At 35.6% G+C, this 20,211-nt stretch overlaps 3 protein-coding genes across 10 annotated transcripts; 2 read left to right on the forward strand and 1 right to left on the reverse strand.

The window, feature by feature from the left end:
• The first annotated feature begins 409 nt into the window (after positions 1-409).
• Positions 410-8,571, forward strand: LOC114717548 (uncharacterized). 2 transcript variants are annotated; one of them, XM_028902723.1, is made up of 13 exons: positions 410-530; positions 983-1,064; positions 1,185-1,288; positions 1,412-1,538; positions 1,807-1,901; positions 2,276-2,399; positions 3,882-3,962; positions 4,169-4,267; positions 4,363-4,545; positions 6,530-6,670; positions 6,750-6,803; positions 7,285-7,422; positions 7,940-8,571. In XM_028902723.1, exons 1-13 carry the CDS (start codon positions 490-492, stop codon positions 8,210-8,212), a joined length of 1,542 nt encoding a protein of 513 aa, XP_028758556.1. In that variant the 5' UTR covers positions 410-489; the 3' UTR covers positions 8,213-8,571. The 2 variants fall into 2 exon arrangements, with proteins under 2 accessions (XP_028758556.1, XP_028758557.1); XM_028902724.1 differs by having other exon boundaries at positions 6,753-6,803.
• A 1,135-nt stretch (positions 8,572-9,706) lies between these two features.
• Positions 9,707-11,821, forward strand: LOC114717547 (pentatricopeptide repeat-containing protein At2g17525, mitochondrial). 2 transcript variants are annotated; one of them, XM_028902722.1, is made up of 2 exons: positions 9,743-9,807; positions 9,927-11,821. In XM_028902722.1, the coding sequence occupies exon 2, from the start codon at positions 10,064-10,066 to the stop codon at positions 11,636-11,638; it is 1,575 nt and encodes a 524-aa protein (XP_028758555.1). In that variant the 5' UTR covers positions 9,743-9,807; positions 9,927-10,063; the 3' UTR covers positions 11,639-11,821. The 2 variants fall into 2 exon arrangements, with proteins under 2 accessions (XP_028758554.1, XP_028758555.1); XM_028902721.1 differs by having other exon boundaries at positions 9,707-11,821.
• Positions 11,822-12,781: 960 nt separating this feature from the next.
• Positions 12,782-17,515, reverse strand: LOC114717549 (myb family transcription factor PHL7). 6 transcript variants are annotated; one of them, XM_028902726.1, is made up of 8 exons: positions 17,329-17,515; positions 16,060-16,083; positions 15,470-15,700; positions 15,013-15,089; positions 14,885-14,927; positions 14,664-14,721; positions 14,182-14,251; positions 12,782-13,581 (listed from the first exon to the last, which is right to left on the reverse strand). In XM_028902726.1, exons 3-8 carry the CDS (start codon positions 15,687-15,689, stop codon positions 13,039-13,041), a joined length of 1,011 nt encoding a protein of 336 aa, XP_028758559.1. In that variant the 5' UTR covers positions 15,690-15,700; positions 16,060-16,083; positions 17,329-17,515; the 3' UTR covers positions 12,782-13,038. The 6 variants fall into 6 exon arrangements, with proteins under 6 accessions (XP_028758559.1, XP_028758562.1, XP_028758564.1 ...); XM_028902729.1 differs by lacking the exon at positions 16,060-16,083; XM_028902731.1 differs by lacking the exon at positions 16,060-16,083 and having other exon boundaries at positions 15,470-15,672; positions 17,329-17,514.
• Between the last annotated feature and the right edge of the window lie 2,696 nt (positions 17,516-20,211).

Genomic DNA, 20,211 nt, shown 5'->3' on the forward strand with positions numbered 1-20,211 from the left:
GGTGCGGGGGTTTAAATTAAGCTTCTGTTTGGGTTAATGCCTCTGCTTACGGGGTTTTCTCTAGTTTTTCAAGATGCAATGTTTTGTATGCTTTTGAGGGCATTTGGATTTGCGAATGCTTTTGCTTATTGGGATTTTCCCCTCTCTTTCATATGATTACTTGGGGACCAGCATCTTTGTAAACTAGAAATCTTTTTGCACTGTGTTGCCTTTTCTGCTTTTGAATGCCATATCTCCCTTTTCTTAGCCAGTTGGTGTGGTTTCCTGCAGGAATTAATGAATTATTGACGTCCAGCATTCTAATTTTTGAATGAAAATCATTTGGAGCAGACTGTTTCCTACATCTGGAGGATTTGGGATCATTGAAGTGCTGCTCTTAGAGAACTTATATTTTTGAAGATGGTGAAGAATTGATTTTGATGTTCTCAGAGACTCCTCTCAACTCCGTGATCTCATGAGGAGTTACTCTGAACTACATGTAGAAGGAAGATGATTGAGCAATTCATCAACTTTGTAATTCGTCCCCCAAGGTATTATTTTTTGCCTTTTGGAAGTTCTCTCTAGACCTTGAACTTAGTTAATTGCGGCGAAAACTGCTTGGTTCGTATCATTCTTGTTACGGCCCACTTATTTTGCCACTGCCTGTTCCTTTCCTAATTTCTCTTAACGTGGGGTTGGGTGTGTGAAGTTTGAACAATGTAAGTTTCTTGTTATTAGAGTTTGACTGCATTTCTCTTTGCGCTGGATTGTGTTAGTCAGCAATTGTCTCAAGTCTCAAACCATCCTGGAAAACTTTTTTCTTTTTTCTTTTTAAAAAAAATCTTTCACTCTTTACGTCAAATACTGCTGTTTCTGAAATTTGGTTGTGATTCGATTAAAACAGGGAGCTAGCTGCCCTTGCATCACTCGCATAAGTTTTGGTTATCTCTCTTAAATAATTTTATATCTCAAGGTAATGTTTTTTGCCTTTGTACCTATACAGGGCAGAATACAACCCAGATCAGTACCTATGGGATAGAGAATTTTCTCTTGCAGGCAGAACATATCAAAGACAGGATTTAGAGGCAAGTATGGACATGATTTACCTGATGGTTTCATATTGTGATTGTTATCTATGAAATTTCAGCTATTCGTGATTCCAATTGTTTATTTACGGCTAGATTATAAATTTTTCTATCAAGCAGCTTAAGAATTCCAGGGGACATACCTTGCAATGTAGCCATTATCTCCCTTCACCTTTCCCTGAAGATTCTTCTCTTCCTTGTGTTATATACTGCCATGGGAACAGGTATATACAATTGTTACAGTCACTGTTATTGCGATCATGTGTGTGTATTGTGTAACTATTTTAATAATGGCATTACCGTTCCATTCTTGCCTTTGATGTACTGGCATATGTACTCTGATGCAGTGGATGTAGGGCAGATGCCAATGAAGCTGCTGTTATTCTGCTTCCATCAAATATTACTGTGTTTACTCTTGATTTCTCTGGATCAGGCTTATCTGATGGAGACTATGTTAGCCTTGGTTGGCATGAAGTATGTTCCCCCTTTTTGTCCCCATCTATTTTTGTAATTTACTTCAACTGTATAATCAAGCTTCTACATACTACTTCTTTCATAAATATAAATGTAAGGCTTTTCTTTTTTTTTTGTTTTTAATCATTTCCCCACTTTGCTTTTGGGAGAGGGGTTAATGTGATTATTAATTAATGTGTTCATTGTTTCTTCAATTAACAATCTATTTGGTTCTTAAGATTATGTGAAGCTAGTAAAATTTTATTCCCTTGTTTCCTTTGTGTGATAGAAAGATGATCTCAAGGTAGTCGTGTCGCATTTAAGAAGCAACAAACAAATATCAAATATCGGTCTCTGGGGAAGATCCATGGGTGCTGTTACCAGGTATTACATATTTGAGTTAATCTGTATGATTGTTTTGTTTATTTCTGTAAAGATTTCTCCTCTTTTGGTATTTTCTAGAGAAAAGGAATTCAATGGGTTATTTCGAAAATTCACCTAAGTTAGAATCAAAATGTTGTGACCTCTCTGTGCATGTGTGTGCGCCTTTGTGCAGAAGGAACAGTTTTAGGCATTCTCATTGAAAAATGTGAAGGAGGATAAGTGATTTAGCTCAATTTCATGGCTCAAAATGACTTTAAACTTGAAACTGTATACTGGGAATAAAAGTTTTCCTTATATGTATGTATTTATGAGCCTCTCGCAACTCATAAATAATATTTCTAATATGAGTATCTATTTACTTTGGTATGATGCAGCCTTCTTTTTGGAGCCGAAGACAATTCCATATCTGGAATGGTGTTGGATAGTGCCTTTTCAAACTTATATGATCTTATGATGGAGCTTGTGGATGTCTACAAGATCCGCCTCCCAAAGTTCACTGTAATCTCCCTCTTTCCTTAAGTCCATATGCATATGCTGCCTATGGGTTTAAGCAAATGCTTAAAGAAGAAATATGACTGGTTCCCTAAAAGATGCCATGCATTATTATGAACCTGAATCATATGATATCTGTACCTATTGGCACATCATTAATGTTGAGACGGATTTAATTATTTGTTGCTCAATTATTTCACTGATATAACTTAATCTATTGTTAATTAGCTGTAGAATGTTTGCTTTCAATGCCTCTGCTGGAGGTTTCTAGTTCTTTTTTGGGGGGTTTTATCTTATTCTCTTTTACTGCTTAGTACCAGGCATATCTGACTCCCAGCTTTACATTTACTCATTTCTGGACTTATTTCACTATATCTTTTTCAAATGATCTTTAAGGCTCTTTACTTAGTTTAACCTCCGTATGAAAGTTAGAAGATGTCATAGCCTCTAGTGGAAATTTAATGTATGACTTGCACTGAAGTTGCTATCTCCAATTGATGGACTAAGCAAGGTCCTTATTCTTCATAGACTGATATGATATGGCCCACCTGAGAATCATTGCCTGTTTATAGACATATGGTTTCTTATCCTAGGATGAAAAGAGCACATCCCAGGAAAGGGAGAAAGCAATTGATTTTCATTTGCTTTTTATTTAGCATCGACGTTTATTAATTTATTTTGGATTCATTTTTATTTGGGGATTTTCAGTCATGAAAATTGGGTATTTTATTTCTTTGGTTGGATTCTACTACTTGGGATTATCATGTGAGGTTATATATAAATATCTCATCTTTAGACAGACATTTGAAATGAATAAGTGAACTGATTGATGCTTTAGCCACAACCAAAATGTATGGTTGTAACATAAATTGAAAGCCAAAGAAAATCTCTTCTCTCCATTTCCTTTTTAGGGTAACAAGTACCTATGTTACATGTTGGTTGATAGTTATGAGTTTTCCCTTTACATCAAAAATTTAAGGATTTTTACGCACCACCAGCACTGATGTTCCTATCTATCAATTATATAAGGAATTTTTCCATGGACAAGGATTTAAATCGGATTCTTTATAATCTTGTCTCTCTCACAGTTTCGTGTGTATCTATACAATTTTCTCAAGCTCTCTTATTATCTTCTCTTTAATATGACTTACCTTTATGCCCTGCTCTGATTGAATGGACTGGGTTGGTTGCTTGAAATGGTTAGCATATAAAGTCTTTCATCCTTTTCTTTTTTCAGAACTTCGTATTCCTTTAAGTATTATAGTTCAAATTGTGTGAATACAGCATTTTTTTGGTACTCTTATTACTGCGGGTATTGTTTGGTTTGTGTGAAATTGAGTTTCAGCCCTTTTATATTGGTTGGATTTTGTCTATTGAGCTATATTGATCAAGACTTACAGCCCTTAATTTTTTAGTGTCTTCTGAACATTTTTCTCCTTGTTTTGTTTATTAAATTTTGTAAGTTTCTTGATATTGCCTGGATTTTAGGTTAAAATGGCTGTACAATACATGCGACGGGTTATTGAGAAGAAGGCGAAGTTTGATATTATGGACCTCAACTGTTTGCTGGTTTGTAAATTCCATATTTTCTTTTCTTTTCCTTTTCTCTTGCTTTTTAGATAGTAAAAACGATCATGGAAACTTTGTTACTTGCCTACATTTTTGCTTAGAAATGCATGCTGAATTTTGTATGTTTTCTGGCTAAATGAATCTTTCTGAAGTAGAATTATGTCCTGTCCATGTATTTTTCATATCAAAGTGTTTAAAACTTGCAGGTTGCACCCAAGACATCCATTCCTGTTTTAATTGGACATGCTAGTGATGACAAGTTCATTAAGCCTCATCACTCTGATCTCATCTTCAAATCCTATGCGGTATTATTTTGTACCTTCAAAATATCTTAAAAGAAGTTGGTGCTTTTTCCCGGTTTGATTCTGAAAAAGATACCTAAACAAGTGTGTATTTTTAGGGGGATAAAAATGTGATTAAATTTAATGGTGATCACAACTCTTCTCGACCACAGTCCTTCTATGATTCAGTGTCCAGTTTCTTCTTCAAAGTTCTCTGCCCACCTCAAGTTTCCAGTCGCTGGAGTGAACTGGAGAAATATTATGATCTGGGGGATTTAAACATTGGCTCTGGTGGCAACAAGGTAGCCTCTTGAGCGCGTCAACTTTGTTATTGATGTATAATTCTATATGCATGTTTGATTTTTAAAAGTAAAAGCTTTCCAAAACTAGAAAGTCACTTTTTAGAAGAAATTTTTGCTTCTACAAATGGTGCTGAGTCTAGTAGAAGGGGTTAATCTCTTATAATATGATGAACTAAAGTTTGAAAAGGAAGTGCTTCGAATCATTGCTATTTGACTTGTACCTATTCTAAGAAAGTCGAGGCATTTCAAATTGTTTGTTAACCAAACATGTTATAATGGAGGAATGACTTTTTAAAAGGACTCTTGGCATCTCAAAAGTGATAACATGCCCTTTGTTATGACCATTGCCACTGGTTGATTCAGATCATTGCACATATGATAAAAACATTAACCAAGTCGTCAATTTCTTTTTCCTCCGTTTTTGGTAGGACTTCTTGTCCTTGGCTCTTTTTATATTGCTTATCTCTTCAATAAATTCGTTTTCCCTTTTCTGTTAATTAAAAATATAAAATCAAATATCAACCAATTTATAAACACACGTCTTTCATCAATAGTCCCATCTTCACGGAGGGGAATGGCAAATACAATGGACTAATGGAGGTACACAAGCTACAGCTTGTTTAACCTGGATGTGAAGAAGGAAAAAACCTGCCTATTTTATGAAAAGTACTTTCTTTTTTTTCCATTCAGCTTTCTGTTGTGTTTGGCCAACTCATGAAGTGGCTTTTGAGCTAGTATAGAATGTATTTTTCTGTTTTGGGAAGGCAGTTCAAAATTAAAGCCTCTCCATTTAAGCAAATGCAGAAGGAGTGTGAGAATTTTTTTGACTTGAATATCCTCAATAATACAACAACAAGAAGCAGTCTTATCCCATTAGGTGGGGTCAGCTACATGAATTATACGACGCGATTATGTTTTATCAACAACCAAGTTTTTAGATATGTTGTTGACCAGAAGGTCTCATTTAATGACCTCATTGAGTGTTCTTCTTAGTCTTTTTCTGTTTTTTTTTTTATAGGACTCCAAACTGTCTGATCTACCATTCTCACCAACGCCCCCAATGGCCTTTTATGCACATGCCCAAACCACCTTAAGTAATGTTCACCTATTTTCTCTTTGACAGGCACCACACTTACTCTTGCTATGATATTTTCATTTCGAACCTTATCTTTTCTTGTATAACCATACATCTATCTCAACATCCTCATTTCTGCTATTTCAACTTTATGTTCTTGTTTGCCCTTTATCACCCAACATTCACTGTCATATAACATAGCTGGTCTTATACAAGTCTGTAGAATTTTCCCTTAAGCTTCTTAGATACCTTTTTATCGCAAATAACTCTGATAGCCTTCTTCCACTTTAACCAGCTAACTTATATTCTATGAGAAACGTCTCCATCAATTTCACCATCCTCATGTATAATGGATCTGAACTTTGACACTGGAAGAATGATCTGATCTCCTATCTTTACCTTCAAATCACCATTGCCTTCCCTCCCCCCAAAATTGCAATGCATATATTCTATTTTACTCCTGCTCAAGCAAAAAACTTTTCGACTCCAAGGTCCTTCTCTATAATTCCAATCTAAAATTAATCTCTTCTCTTGATTCAGCAATGAGGATTGTGTTATCTGCGAAAAGCATATACTTCAGGGATTTTTTTTTGAGTAAGCTCTGTTAGAACGTCTAGAACAATATTAAAGAAGTTCAACTTGTATGAATATCCTCAGTAATAAATTACAAAATCATTGTACATTATCTCTGCCCCCCCGGGGGGGCCAAGGTCATCATACCCTAGAGGTCCTTGGGCCTCTAAAATAAGTTCAGGTTGTCTGATTTGATTAACATTCATTATTGTCGTTGCCTTTGCCTTTCAAAGTTGAATTCACGTGATGGACACTGTTAATATGCCTTTAGTGTTATGATTCTGAATTTTTATTTCGATATTATCATGTTTCAATTTTTCCTTGTGTGATTGCTAGAGCATACTGTATGAGATCATTTCTACCCTGCGGTCTGCTGCTAGTGGCGTGGCCAGTTCATCATCTGCTCCTCCATGCATTTCAACCATAAAGTCTGTTAATGAACTTCTTTCTGAAGTTGCAACGGAGACATCTGTTGAAGTATCCTGCTTTCCTCTTCTTCATGTTATTTCCTCCATTGACTGTCTTATGCTAGGCTAACTTAAGTTTGTATTGCAAGGAGACTTTGCATGACAGTGATGAAGCTGGCCGAGATGAGCCTTCACATATACAGGTGATCCCGCAAATACCATCTTTGGATCAGAAAATTTCTAGCTTCAGTTATAATGATAGTACTGATTGCTAATTCCTGCGTTAAGCATGTATCAATTCTATTATTGCACAAGTATCGCAAATAAGGCAATTTTTTTCCAAATATAGAATTATACAACAACTATACTACAAACCTATATATATATATATATAGAGAGAGAGAGAGAGAGAGAGATTCCACATTCAAATTGTGTAGGCACACCCACAATTTATCCAATATGTACTCAAATTATTTGTTTAAAGTGAAAAAAACTATGATACTTGTTTTGGAGTATGCAAGAGTACCGGTACCAGGTTTGTTCGAACCTGGTACTGTTACAACATGAATGTAACAGTACCTGTATTCTGTAGTTCTCACCAAATAGTTCCTGGCTACAACTACAGAGAGAGTTGATATTATGTTGGCATTGCATCACTGGAAATTTGCTTTATTGGTTTTACAGGACACGCTAAATGGTCCCACTGAAGAATGTTGTTCATTTACTAGCTCAAACAGAGAAAGTTGGGGCAGATGTTCATCTTTAGGGGGCAGTGATGAAGAATCTTATGCAGATTTCAATGCTGACAATAGTTGCTCTCAGGTCTCCCTCCTTTCCCTCTCTAATACTTTGCACAAATTTGAACCCGGATCCCATCATGTGAAGACGTCAAATAACTCTTATTGGAATTGTGTTCACTCTTTATTCGTAGTTAAAAACATGTTAGTGGTTTAAAAGATGTCCTATCAGACAACAGATAAGATCACCAATTACGACAGTGAAAATATGCGGGCTAATTGGGTAAAATGGTGAGAAATTAATGGTTCGACTTGTCATAAGATGATTTGTGTGGTATCCATTTATGCGACTCATTAGCTTTTGCATGAAAATCGGTGAAATGCGATTATAATTATTGTGTCGCGGTATCCTTTTATGTGATGATCAAAATGCCACAAATAAATGCACTTGAGCTAATCTTTCAAGTCTAGTTTCCAAGCATGTGAATCTAACACTTGTATCAACTATGCTATCATATTTAAAATTGCATTTAAATGTTATGTGCTGTCGTATCTAATTCACCTATTGACAAGTTTGGTTTCATGTGCTTTTTGGTTGCCAGAATATCGTGGATGTGCTTGCTACACCTCTGCGAAGCTTGAAAGAGAAATGTTCAGATCTTACTGAAGAAAATGAAGAGATAGGAAAGAAAGAGGAAGAGAAGAAGAAGAAGAAGAAGAAGAAGAAGGCGGAGAAGAAAAAGAAAAAGAAAGGTGAAAGTACAGACCCAAAAGCACCTAAAACTGACAAATTTGACAAATTGGAAGCTCTCGGCAGACGCATCCGGTTTTGCATCCTAAGGGGAGCAATCCACCGGAGGCGAAGCTCCTCTTGAATTTAACTTGTGTCACCCTTGGATTCTCTCTATCTTAGGCAGAAAAATGAGGTCGTTTTGAGCAAATCTTAGTCATCAAGTTGATTTGAATGGTCTGAATCTATTAAGGTAGCCACTTGAAGAAAAAACAAATTTGGAACGTTCAGATTGAATGAACGGCTAGATTTTGTTCAAAATGTTTCATTTCTCTACTTAAAATTGGGAGAATCCATACAACTTAACTGCACTGTTTGTAATTGCATCATGCTTTCTTAAAGGCCATTGCTTTTAAATATTTTAGGGCTTCTGTAATTCCTATCCTTCTGTTGTATGTGCCTTAGGATTTAGGATTTAGTTATGGAAGCAAGTCATTTCTTGGCCAATCGCATAGTCATTGTTGGGCTTGAATGACACCATTTTTGGGAAAAATACCAAATCACACAACCGGCAAACAAAAGAACAAAGCACTCAACAAAACCAAAACCAGAAAGTAGAAGAACGGAGCATTCAAATCAGCCGACACTACTGGGTAGCCGAACCATAGTGATCTCTTTTCAAAGGAATGGTAAAAGGATGGTTCTAGGTGCATTCCCTTGGCGGCTCTGACTGTGGGCCTCGTGTGATTTGTGGAATGGAAGAAAACAAGATAACTCTCTAAATGTGAAGTGTCTCTTGATATAGATATTTCATATTTGGATTGTTGTGCGAAGGGATTATTAACTCCACAAACATAGAACAGTACATAACTGCTACCTCTTTTTTTTTCCCAATAAGATCTAGTTAACTAAATGCATGGCTTAAGAAATCTGCTAATAATAGTTAAAAGCAATAAATATATAAGAAGTGTATTTTTTTCCCCCTAAATATACCCTTATTCATAAGATAATACGTGAAAAAAAATTATACAATTAATTAGAAGTAAAATTAGTAAAAATATACTTAATGTTCAAATTACTCCAAACTAAAACTAATAGGGGTTAGGTTAATAGCAAGGACTAGTCCTCACAACATGATAAACCAATATTTGAATTTCTGTTGAGAGAAGTATCAACATTTAGTGTTTGATAATACTTCAAATAAAATTGCCTTCAATAAGATGATATTTATGCATAACCCAAAAAACAAATTCAAACTAGATCTTATGAAGAAAGATAGGAGGAGTAATTCAAAAATTTGGATAGAAAGATCGAAGGGAAGTAACTACTCAATCCACCTCAACAGCAGATGTCCATCTCTCTCGAGTGCTTTCGTTGGAGCATGAATTTCAGTGCTGAAAGGCTGAAAGCTGAGTCCACGGATCAACATCTCCTCCTGAAAGTGAACCTTCTGAGCCCAGCCCATGTAAATCTTGGTGGTGATGGACCGACTTGTCTGAGCTGCTAAGCCTGTTTTGGTTCTCACGCCAGCCGTATTGAATTTCTTTCGTCTCTGTTGACTTGGGCCGAATGAAGGAGAAAGAAGAACGTAGAATATGTAGCCACAACACAATTGGAGCAACCGCTATTGGCGCTTAGAAATTGAACGAAACGCACAGAAGCAACGGCTCCCTATCCGATGCGCAAGTTCTGCTATACATCCTCCTTGACCTTAACTCGCCGTGCATCTCCGAATCGCAGGTTTCTTCTCTTCTTCCCTTTGAATAATTCCCTCTCGTTTTCATCATCTTCGTCTTCATCTTCTTCCCTTGTTCCTACCCATGAACATGTTTCTCATCTTATACTGGAGCAAAAATCAGCCTCCCAGGCTCTGGAAACTTTCAAATGGGCTGCTACACTTCCTCACTTCACCCACTCGCAATCCACTTACCGTGCCTTGATTCATAAGCTCTGTACTTTCCGTCGTTTCGATACCGTCAAGCAACTGCTCGATGAAATGCCTCACTCAGTTGGTTCTCCCCCTGGTGATGATATATTCATCACCATAATTCGTGGCCTCGGGCGTGCAAGGATGATCCGGCAGCTCATTAAAGTAGTTGATTTGGTTTACAAGTTCCATAGCAAACCATCATTGAAGATTTTCAATTCAATATTGGATGTTCTCGTTAAGGAGGATATTGACATAGCTAGGGAGTTTTATCGGAAGAATATGATGGAAAGTGGTGTTGAAGGTGATTATTATACTTTCGGTATTTTAATGAAAGGACTTTGCTTCACCAATAGAATTGGTGAGTGTTTTAAGCTATTGCAGTTGATGAAGTCTCAAGGAATTATACCAAACACCGTGATTTACAACACATTGCTCTATGCGCTTTGCAGGAATGGGAAAGTTGGGAGAGCTAGAAGCTTGATGACTGAAATGGAGGAGCCCAATGATGTAACATATAACATACTGATCTCGGGGTATTGTAAAGAAGAGAATCTTGTTCAAGCTCTTGTGCTACTAGAGCAGAGCTTTGGTATGGGTTTTGTGCCTGATGTTGTTACAATAACTAAGGTTGTAGAAATTCTGTGCAATGTAGGGCGTGTAACTGAGGCTGTCGAGGCTTTAGAGAGAGTTGAGAGCATGGGAGGTCCAGTGGATGTAGTGGCCTATAACACTCTAATAAAGGGCTTTTGTAAGGTAGGAAAACCAAAAGTTGGGCTTCATTTCTTGAAGCAGATGGAGAATAAAGGTGTCCTTCCAAATGTAGACACCTATAATATTCTGATATCTGGCTTTTGTGAGTCTAGGATGTTAGATATGGCTTTCAATCTTTTTAATGACATGAAAACAGATGGGTTAAAATGGAACTTCATTACTTTTGACACGATGATTAGAGGGTTGTGTTCAGAAGGAAGATTTGAAGATGGTATCATGATTTTGGAACTAATGGAAGACAGCAAAGAGGGCTCTAAAGGGCGTATCAGTCCCTATAACAGCATAATATATGGTCTATTTAAGCAGAATCTTTTAAATGAGGCGTTTGAGTTTTTAAGAATGATGGAGAAGTTGTTTCCTAGGGCCGTTGATAGAAGCTTGGAGATTTTTAGATGCTGCAAGGAGAGGGCCATTGAAGATGCAAAGAAGGTCTATGACCAAATGATTAGAGAAGGTGGAATTCCAAGTATTCTCGTTCTTGACTGCCTTGTTCATGGATTTTCCAAAGAAGGTCGTGTACGCGAAGCAGTCGAGTTGATGAATGAAATGATTGCTAATAATTGCTTTCCAGTGCCATCCACAGTCAATGCTATCATCAATGGGTTTTGTAGACAGGGAAAAGCTGATATTGCCCTGAAGTTCATGGAGGACATTGTTTCAAGAGGATTTATGCCAGACAGAGAAACTTATGTTCTTCTGATTGATGTCTTCTGCAAGAAGGGGGAACTTCAGAAAGCCTTGCCCCTCCTGATAGAAATGATAGATAAGGGCATTATTCCTGATCATTTCATATGGAATTGTTTGCTACTTTGCATTAGTCAAGAAAAATATTTCAAGGATCAGAATCTTCTCAATTTAGATAACCTTTGACGGCAGATTTTGGAGACTTGGATTTGTTTCCACTGATATATTCACCCCTACTATTGTAGTATTTGATTGCAATATCCTTAGACTATAGATGAAACCAATTACAATCATATTTGATTGACCAAAGAAGTCGTGGCTCATTGCCTCGTCAAACGCTTCTGTGCAAATGAGCATGAATATATAAATAAAAATGGAGCATTGTTAAGATGAACCTTCCTGGTATAGTCCATTGTAAATAGGACCTGAGTTTCACGTTAAAAATATACTTCTCTGGTGTTTAATATAAGACATATTTAAGTACTTTGACTAGATTAAAAAAGTAAGGTAAATTAGTTAATTATAATAAATATGACATGTTTTTCTTAAATACCATGATCATTTTTCTTAATATCTTTCCTCTTTGATTATTATTAAGTGAGTATCAATAAGGATAATTTAAAAAAATTGATAAATATGATAAATAGAAAGTCCTATATTAAGGACCGGAGGAATATGTATTTAACATTGCTGTTGACCACATCTCCACAAGGAAACTAATGTCTTGTCTATTTTGTAGGGAGGATTTTGGAAAAATTAAATGAGGTCTCAAAGAAAGAAAATAATTACAAAACAAGTCCTAAAAATTGCCATTTCCTAATCCAAAACTTGTTATCATAGACTGTTTAGGTTATTATTAAGACTTTTTAATAATTATTTTTCTTTCTTAAAACCTCATTATAATTCTTCCTGGGATTTTCGTAGGCAGCAAATAATAATTATTATCCACTATTTGGTCCCAAAAAAAATTTATGCGGTGTGATTGGAGGGGGTGTAACAGTTCGTGGGTTTTATGGCGTGGCACAGGGGCACGCGCAAGGAGAAAAGATGGTTAATATGAAAGCAGAAGTAAAATAATGGTGTTCAGTTTACATGTTAAACATTCAATGTATTGTTACCTTCCCTCAGCAATAATGAACATCAGCATCATTTATATTCGTGCGGTTATAATAGCTTCTCGATATGAGCCTTATTTACGATTCAATTATAAAGTGAATAATCAATAGTCCTGTGTCAAAAAGGAAAAAATCTTCTAAGCGTATCGTTGACTAAAATAAGGAATCTCTGCAACGCAGAGCAGTATACTTCTCTGCGCTTGACAAACGAAGAGACCAAAAATAAGCGGCCAGCATTCAAATGATACAGTGATGAACAAGCGTAAGGAACAGATAACAAGATAGTAAAATCAACCCAATTTACATGATGTCCCTGAATGTAATTTAAACGTGGAAATTTAGCTGTTTAAACCTAATGACGTTAGGAACCTATGACGAAAAGGCTCTTTGATCTACTAAGAAGTACATTCGCCCATCTAACCTTAAATGATGATATATAGTCCTAATTCACAAGCTAAATATTACGCTCAATCACAGATTGCCCCCGCCAACCTTATCCAGTTCCTCATTACTTCTAGTAGGTATTCCTAGTGAAGGATCATACTGCTCATGGGTAGGAAACACTCTGCTTAATGGCTGAATTGATGACATGCTCGACTCAAGTATATGATGTGGAAGCACCATTTCAGGTTTAGAATATGCTCCTTCCATGCTCACCCGTTGTTTTTTTGTCATTCTCTTCTCTCTTGGGCTGTTGGTAGGGGAACCAGCATGGCAGCCAGAATCCGGCGTTAATGGTTCGTTGTGAGATGACAAGGATTCGTCAATTGAAAGACTCTTAGCCGGAGCATATTCTTTAGTGGCTTTTTCCTGAAGCGGGCACTCAGATGTAGGGGCAGGGGTTGACGGGTCATTCCTATTGTCAGGGTCTTGGCAGGTGTCACCTGGCTCTGAGGTTGCATCCCCAGAGCCAGGTGCTTGGGAAAGAACGCCACTGAGCCGCTGTTGCTCTTCAATTATCTTCTTCAAGTATTTACCCTGGGCTTCAATCCGAAGTTGTAGCTGTCTCTGAACCTGTTCACATAAAACATCGGAAAATTACAAGCTTAGCATCTTAGCCCATGATATAGTTATTTTAGGTTTAAAGCATCTTAACCCATTATTCTTCTTTAATCTATCTGTTTTCCTTCTCATGATTGAAAGCAGAGAAACCTTTAGGGCTTTTGGATACATTTATGATTTGATGGTTGGGGTGTTTGGCACCTAATTACCGACACCAGTTCAATCCAACACAGAGGGGATATCCTTTTTGACTTCCATGGAAACTAATTGCCTATGCTATGTCTGTGTCTGTCTCAGTGTCCATGCCTAATTTACACGCAGTTTGGCTTGGTCCTACTACAACAGTTTATCTTTCACATTTTCTTCAGTGGCTAAGACACTACTGACTCAACTAAAACCATGAGTAAATATTCACACTTTGGGTGATAAAACAAAGAGAAGAGACTATATCAGAATTTGTCTAATCGAAACCAATTCAGCAAATGCCAAGACTCCGAAAGAGAGGACTTTACCTTATGTTCTGATTAAATTCAATAGGATTGAATTGAAAGTATCACAACCCAAAATTTGCCAAGAGAAATAAACAAATCAGCCAGTACAAGAAAAACTTGCCTCTAATTGCTCATGTAATCGCTTCTGCACCTCCATTTGCAGCTTTAGTGTCTCAGTAATATGCATCCCTCTAGAAATAGATAAGCCCACTTGTAAGTTTCTAACTTATCCCGCCAGACCTCATGAAACAACCAAGATATTAGTGTTATTTAAGTCCTTGTTGCTTCTTTTGTTTATTTTCCAGTGTATAAGAAAAACCAAAGTATTAAAATACAAAAGTACATGCTTCCCCCAAAAACTTTTGGTAGCACTAAACGTATAGAAATAACTCTCACTTTTAATATGGCAATAACAGGCTTAAGTTTGACTCCACTATGAAAAAGCAAATCAAATGGATGATGCTAAGCTGAACGTGTACTGATAACAAGTAATATTTTTTTATGGTAAGCTTTTCACATAGAAGTACAGGCTGTCTTCATTCATGCATCAACCTGTTTGCTGTTTGAGTATGAGAATCAAAAGCAAAGAGTAGCCATACTCACGATGAACCATCTAGATTGGAAAGCATATCCCCTGTTTCTTTCTTGTCAGCTTTTTTCCCTACCATTAACAAAATAAAAAGGTATCACCAACATTCTACAATAATATGATCAGAAAGCTTAGAGCTTGAAAGTAATCAGGCCAAATGGGCTTATAACAAACCATCAAAATGCTGTGAAAATAATTAACATTTGAAACCAGAACCAGGGTTGGATAGACCTACCATCAGATGAGGAGTCAGGGAGGTATTTAGCAAGACGATATTTCTGGATGCATTACACAACCCGAGTGAACAAAAAATTACTGACACAGCATAACCGTAATAGAAATCAGCATTAAAATTCGCATTACCTGCAGATGGCTTTTGACGTGATATATTGTTAAGCCATGTACACCCATCACTCTGAGGACACCTTTAGGTGTGGCACCTGAGAATAAGTTATTAGAAATCCAATTTTAGCACGTGGTATGTAATTTCATGCAAGGATCTTCATCCAACGTTTTGGAGATCCAGCTAACAGATTTGATAGACATGCTCATCCAATAAACTTTTGTGAAAAGAGCTTCTCATTCTCACACACGAGAACATGGACAGAGAGAAGAAAATAAAGCATGAATAGATGCTAACAGCTACCAAATATCCAGTAATGAATGTAAATTGGTAGCATCAAGACACTTGAGTTCCAACAGGTGCAAAACAATAGAGTTGGCATTCTATTATGTAAACACATCTCATATTAGGTGGGACAACAACAAGAAGAAACCCTTCCCACTCTCTAGGTAAATAAATATAGGTTAGGAAACTCACGATCAGGCCCACCAAGCTGTGCCACAGCATCAACAAAGCGTTCATGCAGCTCATGTGTCCAGCGTAGCCGTTGCTTTGAGCTCAGATTGGAATTGTTGGTTAGACTGTTCCCTCCGTTGATTGGGTCCATTGTACTGCCACCACGATCAAATTGCTGACCATGTACCAGTGAGTTGCTTCCAAGTAGACTTAAACTAGGAACACTGTTTGGCTGATACATTTGTCATTTATCTGACAAATAAAATATAAGTGAAATAAAGCATGTGAATTATTGTTAACATTTGAAACTTCGCTACATATGGAAAAGAGTAGGTTGATGAAATATTTGGGATCATACGTCCACACAAAGTAGACTCAATCTTGAAACAATTGATCAGGCTTCATTTTATATATGACTTTGTTTGATTTCAAACATAGGCTTCAATACCACAAGCCAGATTGATGATCAGCTCGACACCTGAACTGAGACTATACGTATAATGGTGGAGACTCAATATAAGAATAACTTCAAGAGCCACTTAGGATTTCTCTCATCTAATAAATGCATATTGTCTTTCAACTTTTCAAGTCAACAAAGATGTGATGAGTACCTTTATCAGCCACCAGCTGCCAACCCGAATCATGTAATTTACACGTTCAATCAATACATGACATTATAAGAAACTAAAATACTTGGTACATCATTTAGAACCCGTCAACAACCACTTAGATGACCCGAAAGCATATAATTCTGAGTAGACTTGGACTCATACACTCAGATGTAGAATGAGACATTTTTCTATGATCAAGGACAACTGCTAAAAAATTATAAACCTACATTCTAAGAAGTAGACCCAACAAAATGTAATTCTGTCTGGTAACGCCAATTTTCCATCTACCGCAGAAGTTACAGCAACATCATTAACCTAAGTGACTAAATCAAGGAAAATATCAAGCAGGAGACTTAGATCTAAGCAGAATGAGGTCCTTTTGATTCAGTTCTTTTATTAGACAACAATCATTTCAATGATCAAGATGGACTATTTGAGGTTGCTAGTCACTGTGATTCCTTGGTTGGATTCTGTCGGCTGTCATGAAATGATCATCTCATACTTCACAGAAATGCTAAAGGGATTGCATTGCCACAGTATTACCAAATAGTAAGACCAAACGATGAGACCCTCAGAAAGTTCAAATAATATATGTGCAGGCATGATAAGATATGAGATTATCTTTGATCATAAGCAGAGAATGATAGAGACTAGGATTGCATGAAATGCCTAATCCCATGTTAAGTAGCATAGAAGAAATAGAAGAACCGTCATTTTCAAAAGCTAGGAGAATTTGTTGAAGAGAGCAACTAATGCACGTTGCAAGGAAGGCATCAAAGCTGACAAAGTTTCATCACGTAAATAACTCCGAATCAAAAAAAACAAACCCAAAAGTGAAGTTTCGATATCCAAACGTGAAGAATTATACAACTGATAGCCGACACGACCGAAACTCACGATAACATAAAAACCAAACAATTGGTTAGGGTTTTGATTAAAAAGATTAGGACACCGAGAAAGTTTGAAAATTTTCCATCGCCCATAGACGGAGAGAAGCGCCAGATTAAAAAGCACCAGGCATACAAAATTTAAAAACAAGAAATGTGAAATGCGGAGGTCAAATCCAAAATGGAGAAAAAAAATCCAAAATCAAAACCAGCTTGAGGAGGTAAAGAAAGAGAGAGGAACACACAAAACACGAATTTAAAGAAGAAACAGCCGAAGGGTGAAACAAAATGCAGAAGCCGCAGCTAGAGAAAGAAGCAGAGAAATGATTGAAAATCGAAGAAATAAGGAAGAAAAAGAAAAAAGCTCCAAAGGCGTACGTACCAGATCTAGGAAATCCAAGACAGAAAATATTGCACACTTGCTCCTTCAAATTCGGAGGACTGATGTGGGTGAGCGTTGTGGTCTGAAGCTTTACTATATATTGCAGGCAGTTGGCCAGTTGCAGACGTTAGGAAGAGTAGGGACCAACAAGGAGAAAGGAAGTCAGCAATAGAGAGAAGATAATAAGAACAAAGAGAAGACTGAAAAGTGCAGACACGGGTGTGTTGTTTTGTATTTGACCTCTACACGTACACAGCACATTACCCAACCAACCACGTTTTTTTTTTTTTTTCCGCCGTTCAAACTTCCGTCTTTCCTCCATTTTCTGGTCTTCCTCCACTGCTACATTGGTACATTCAGTTTCCTTTTCTTTTTTTTTTTTCATTATCACACATTTTTTCCTCTCTTAAACGCAAGCTTCCCTCTGATGTGGTGTTTGATATATGTCAAAAATATTTTTAAAAAATATTTTTATATAAGTCAAAATAAAACTATTCTCATATACTTACTTTTTATATTATAAAATTACTTTTAAAACTATAATTTAATTTCTACCCAAATACCTCACAAGGGAGCTTGCATGTTGAATCCACTTATAATTTTTTAATTTACAAAAAGACTATGGACTTAATTTTCTTTACTTCTCATATTTAATTTTTGTTCTCCTGTTAGAATGAATATTTTAACAATTTTTCTTATTATAACACCAAAGGGGGTTATACCTGCTCTAAAACACGTCTTTGGTTGCTTTTGGCCAATAAATTCTGCAAAGAGAGTTTTTTAATCATTTTCTTATTTTTACACAATACTAATAATAATAAATTTAATTCATTTTTTAATATATGTGAATTAATTAGCTAGATATTACCATATGGACAGGGTATTTGTAATTTAGGCATCCATAAAGCAAAATAAAATGAAAAATAATTTTAAAAGCTAGAGGATAAATTTTTTCGCAAAAACAATCAAAGAAATATAAAAAATATATATTATTATTATAAATCCCTATTCAAGCAATTTTTCAGATATATGGGGGATGAAAAATCAATCACCAATACAATATATTAAAAATACAATGATCTAGACATGGATCATTTTTAAATGCATATCCTCAAATAGCGGGCAATAAGTTGACCACTGACCAGATTTTGAAGATTTCCCAGCATTGCACGTTGGATGTCTGGAAGGGGTGCTAAGCGTCTCTCAAAAGTAATCTTTTAAAAGTATTTTTATGTAAGGTAAAATAAAACTCCCTTCATATACATACTTCATATACAGTAAAATCACTTTAAAGAATTAGTACTAAGAATACGGGCCAATTTCATCTTGCAGAGCTATAGGCTTAAACAAGCCGGTCTTACATTGCTGAAATTTCAGAAATGTCATTGTTTACTAGCTCAGGCCTTAAGCTTATGGCTCAAGGCCAGCCTGCTAGCTTTTAGCTTGTTCAAAGAAAAAAAATGCAATTTTTATATTTCCCACGTTTTATTAAAAAAATTAAAAAAAAATACTAATAAAAGATATAATTATGAATAAAATTAAATCACAGACACAAAATATTATCATATTTAAATTTATCAACATCTAAGAACATCTAAAACATTTATCAACAAAACAATGAGATCCAAAAGTTTCATTAACAGTGCAAATATGCAGTAGACAAATACTATCATCAATTTTTTGAAACTTCATTATTACCATTATTAATTGCTCTTCTTTATAAGTATATTCTTCTTTAATGGCTAGTAATCCGGATGCGTCATTCCTCAGGTGATTATCAAGTTAAGATTGGCTCTAATCATGATCTGGAAGAGCTTTTTAACATCAAGCCCTCCTTAGACCACTCCTTCCATTTATCTTTTTTAAATTTTGTTTCCTGTGGTTTAGTATCCAAGACTACTTTTGATAAGTTAGGAACTTTTCTTTCTTTTCCTATATATGCTTATGAATTGTAACCTCACTTTATTTTATTTATGAATATCATTTTGCTTTGACTCAAAAAAAAATATTAAGTTTTTTTTCTTTTTCATAGAACTTTCACTTTAAACTTTGTAATCTAGTTATTATTTTATTTTTGTTTAAAGAGCTTCAATTCCATTTCTTTTGATGTTTTCAACATTATTTTCCTTGCTAGACCTTTCATCAAATGATCTGTAAGATTTAATTCAGATCTTTTATAATTTATGGAGACTACTCCATTTATTATTACATCCTTCACAGAACTAGATCTCAATCTAATATGTCACAACTTCACATTATAAACTCAAATATTTGACTACCACAATGAATAAGCATTAGTGCAAACTTCATACCATTGTCAAATAATGAAGAAACATAACAAAATCAAAATTATTGTTATGTCAAAGATATACAAACAAATCATGACACATTTTCTATTAAATTTGTCATCGCAAATAAAATATGAATTTTATCTTTATCCCTTCCTGTATTTACCGAGGTCTTATGGACCACGCTTCCTCCACTACTTTTATTATTTCACAAGCATTGGCCATGTTTTTCATATAAACTCATTTATCAAATCCATCTTTTTGACAAGATGATTTCCGAATTGCTCAAGAGGGAATCTTCTTTTTCCTTTTTTAATGTTCCGAGACTCTTTTCAAAGTCTCCTTGTAAAAGAAGAAGTTTGTCTATAATTGATGAGATAATAGTAGATTCTCCCATATGCATATTGTTTTAAAATTTATCAAAACATAGTCAATTTCATGCATAAGTTCTACAATAAAATTTTCACCAATTCCAATTAAAATTAGAAAACAACATAATAATTACTAACCCATTTAATTGACAATAGAATTTTATGATAATTACCAATTTAATAAATTCAAAATCTATTATTCTCCTTTATCATGATTAAAATTG

Source organism: Neltuma alba, unplaced genomic scaffold (assembly GCF_004799145.2).
Source record: "Neltuma alba isolate B1F8T4 unplaced genomic scaffold, ASM479914v2 tig00011754_pilon, whole genome shotgun sequence".
Classification (NCBI taxonomy): domain Eukaryota; kingdom Viridiplantae; phylum Streptophyta; class Magnoliopsida; order Fabales; family Fabaceae; genus Neltuma; species Neltuma alba.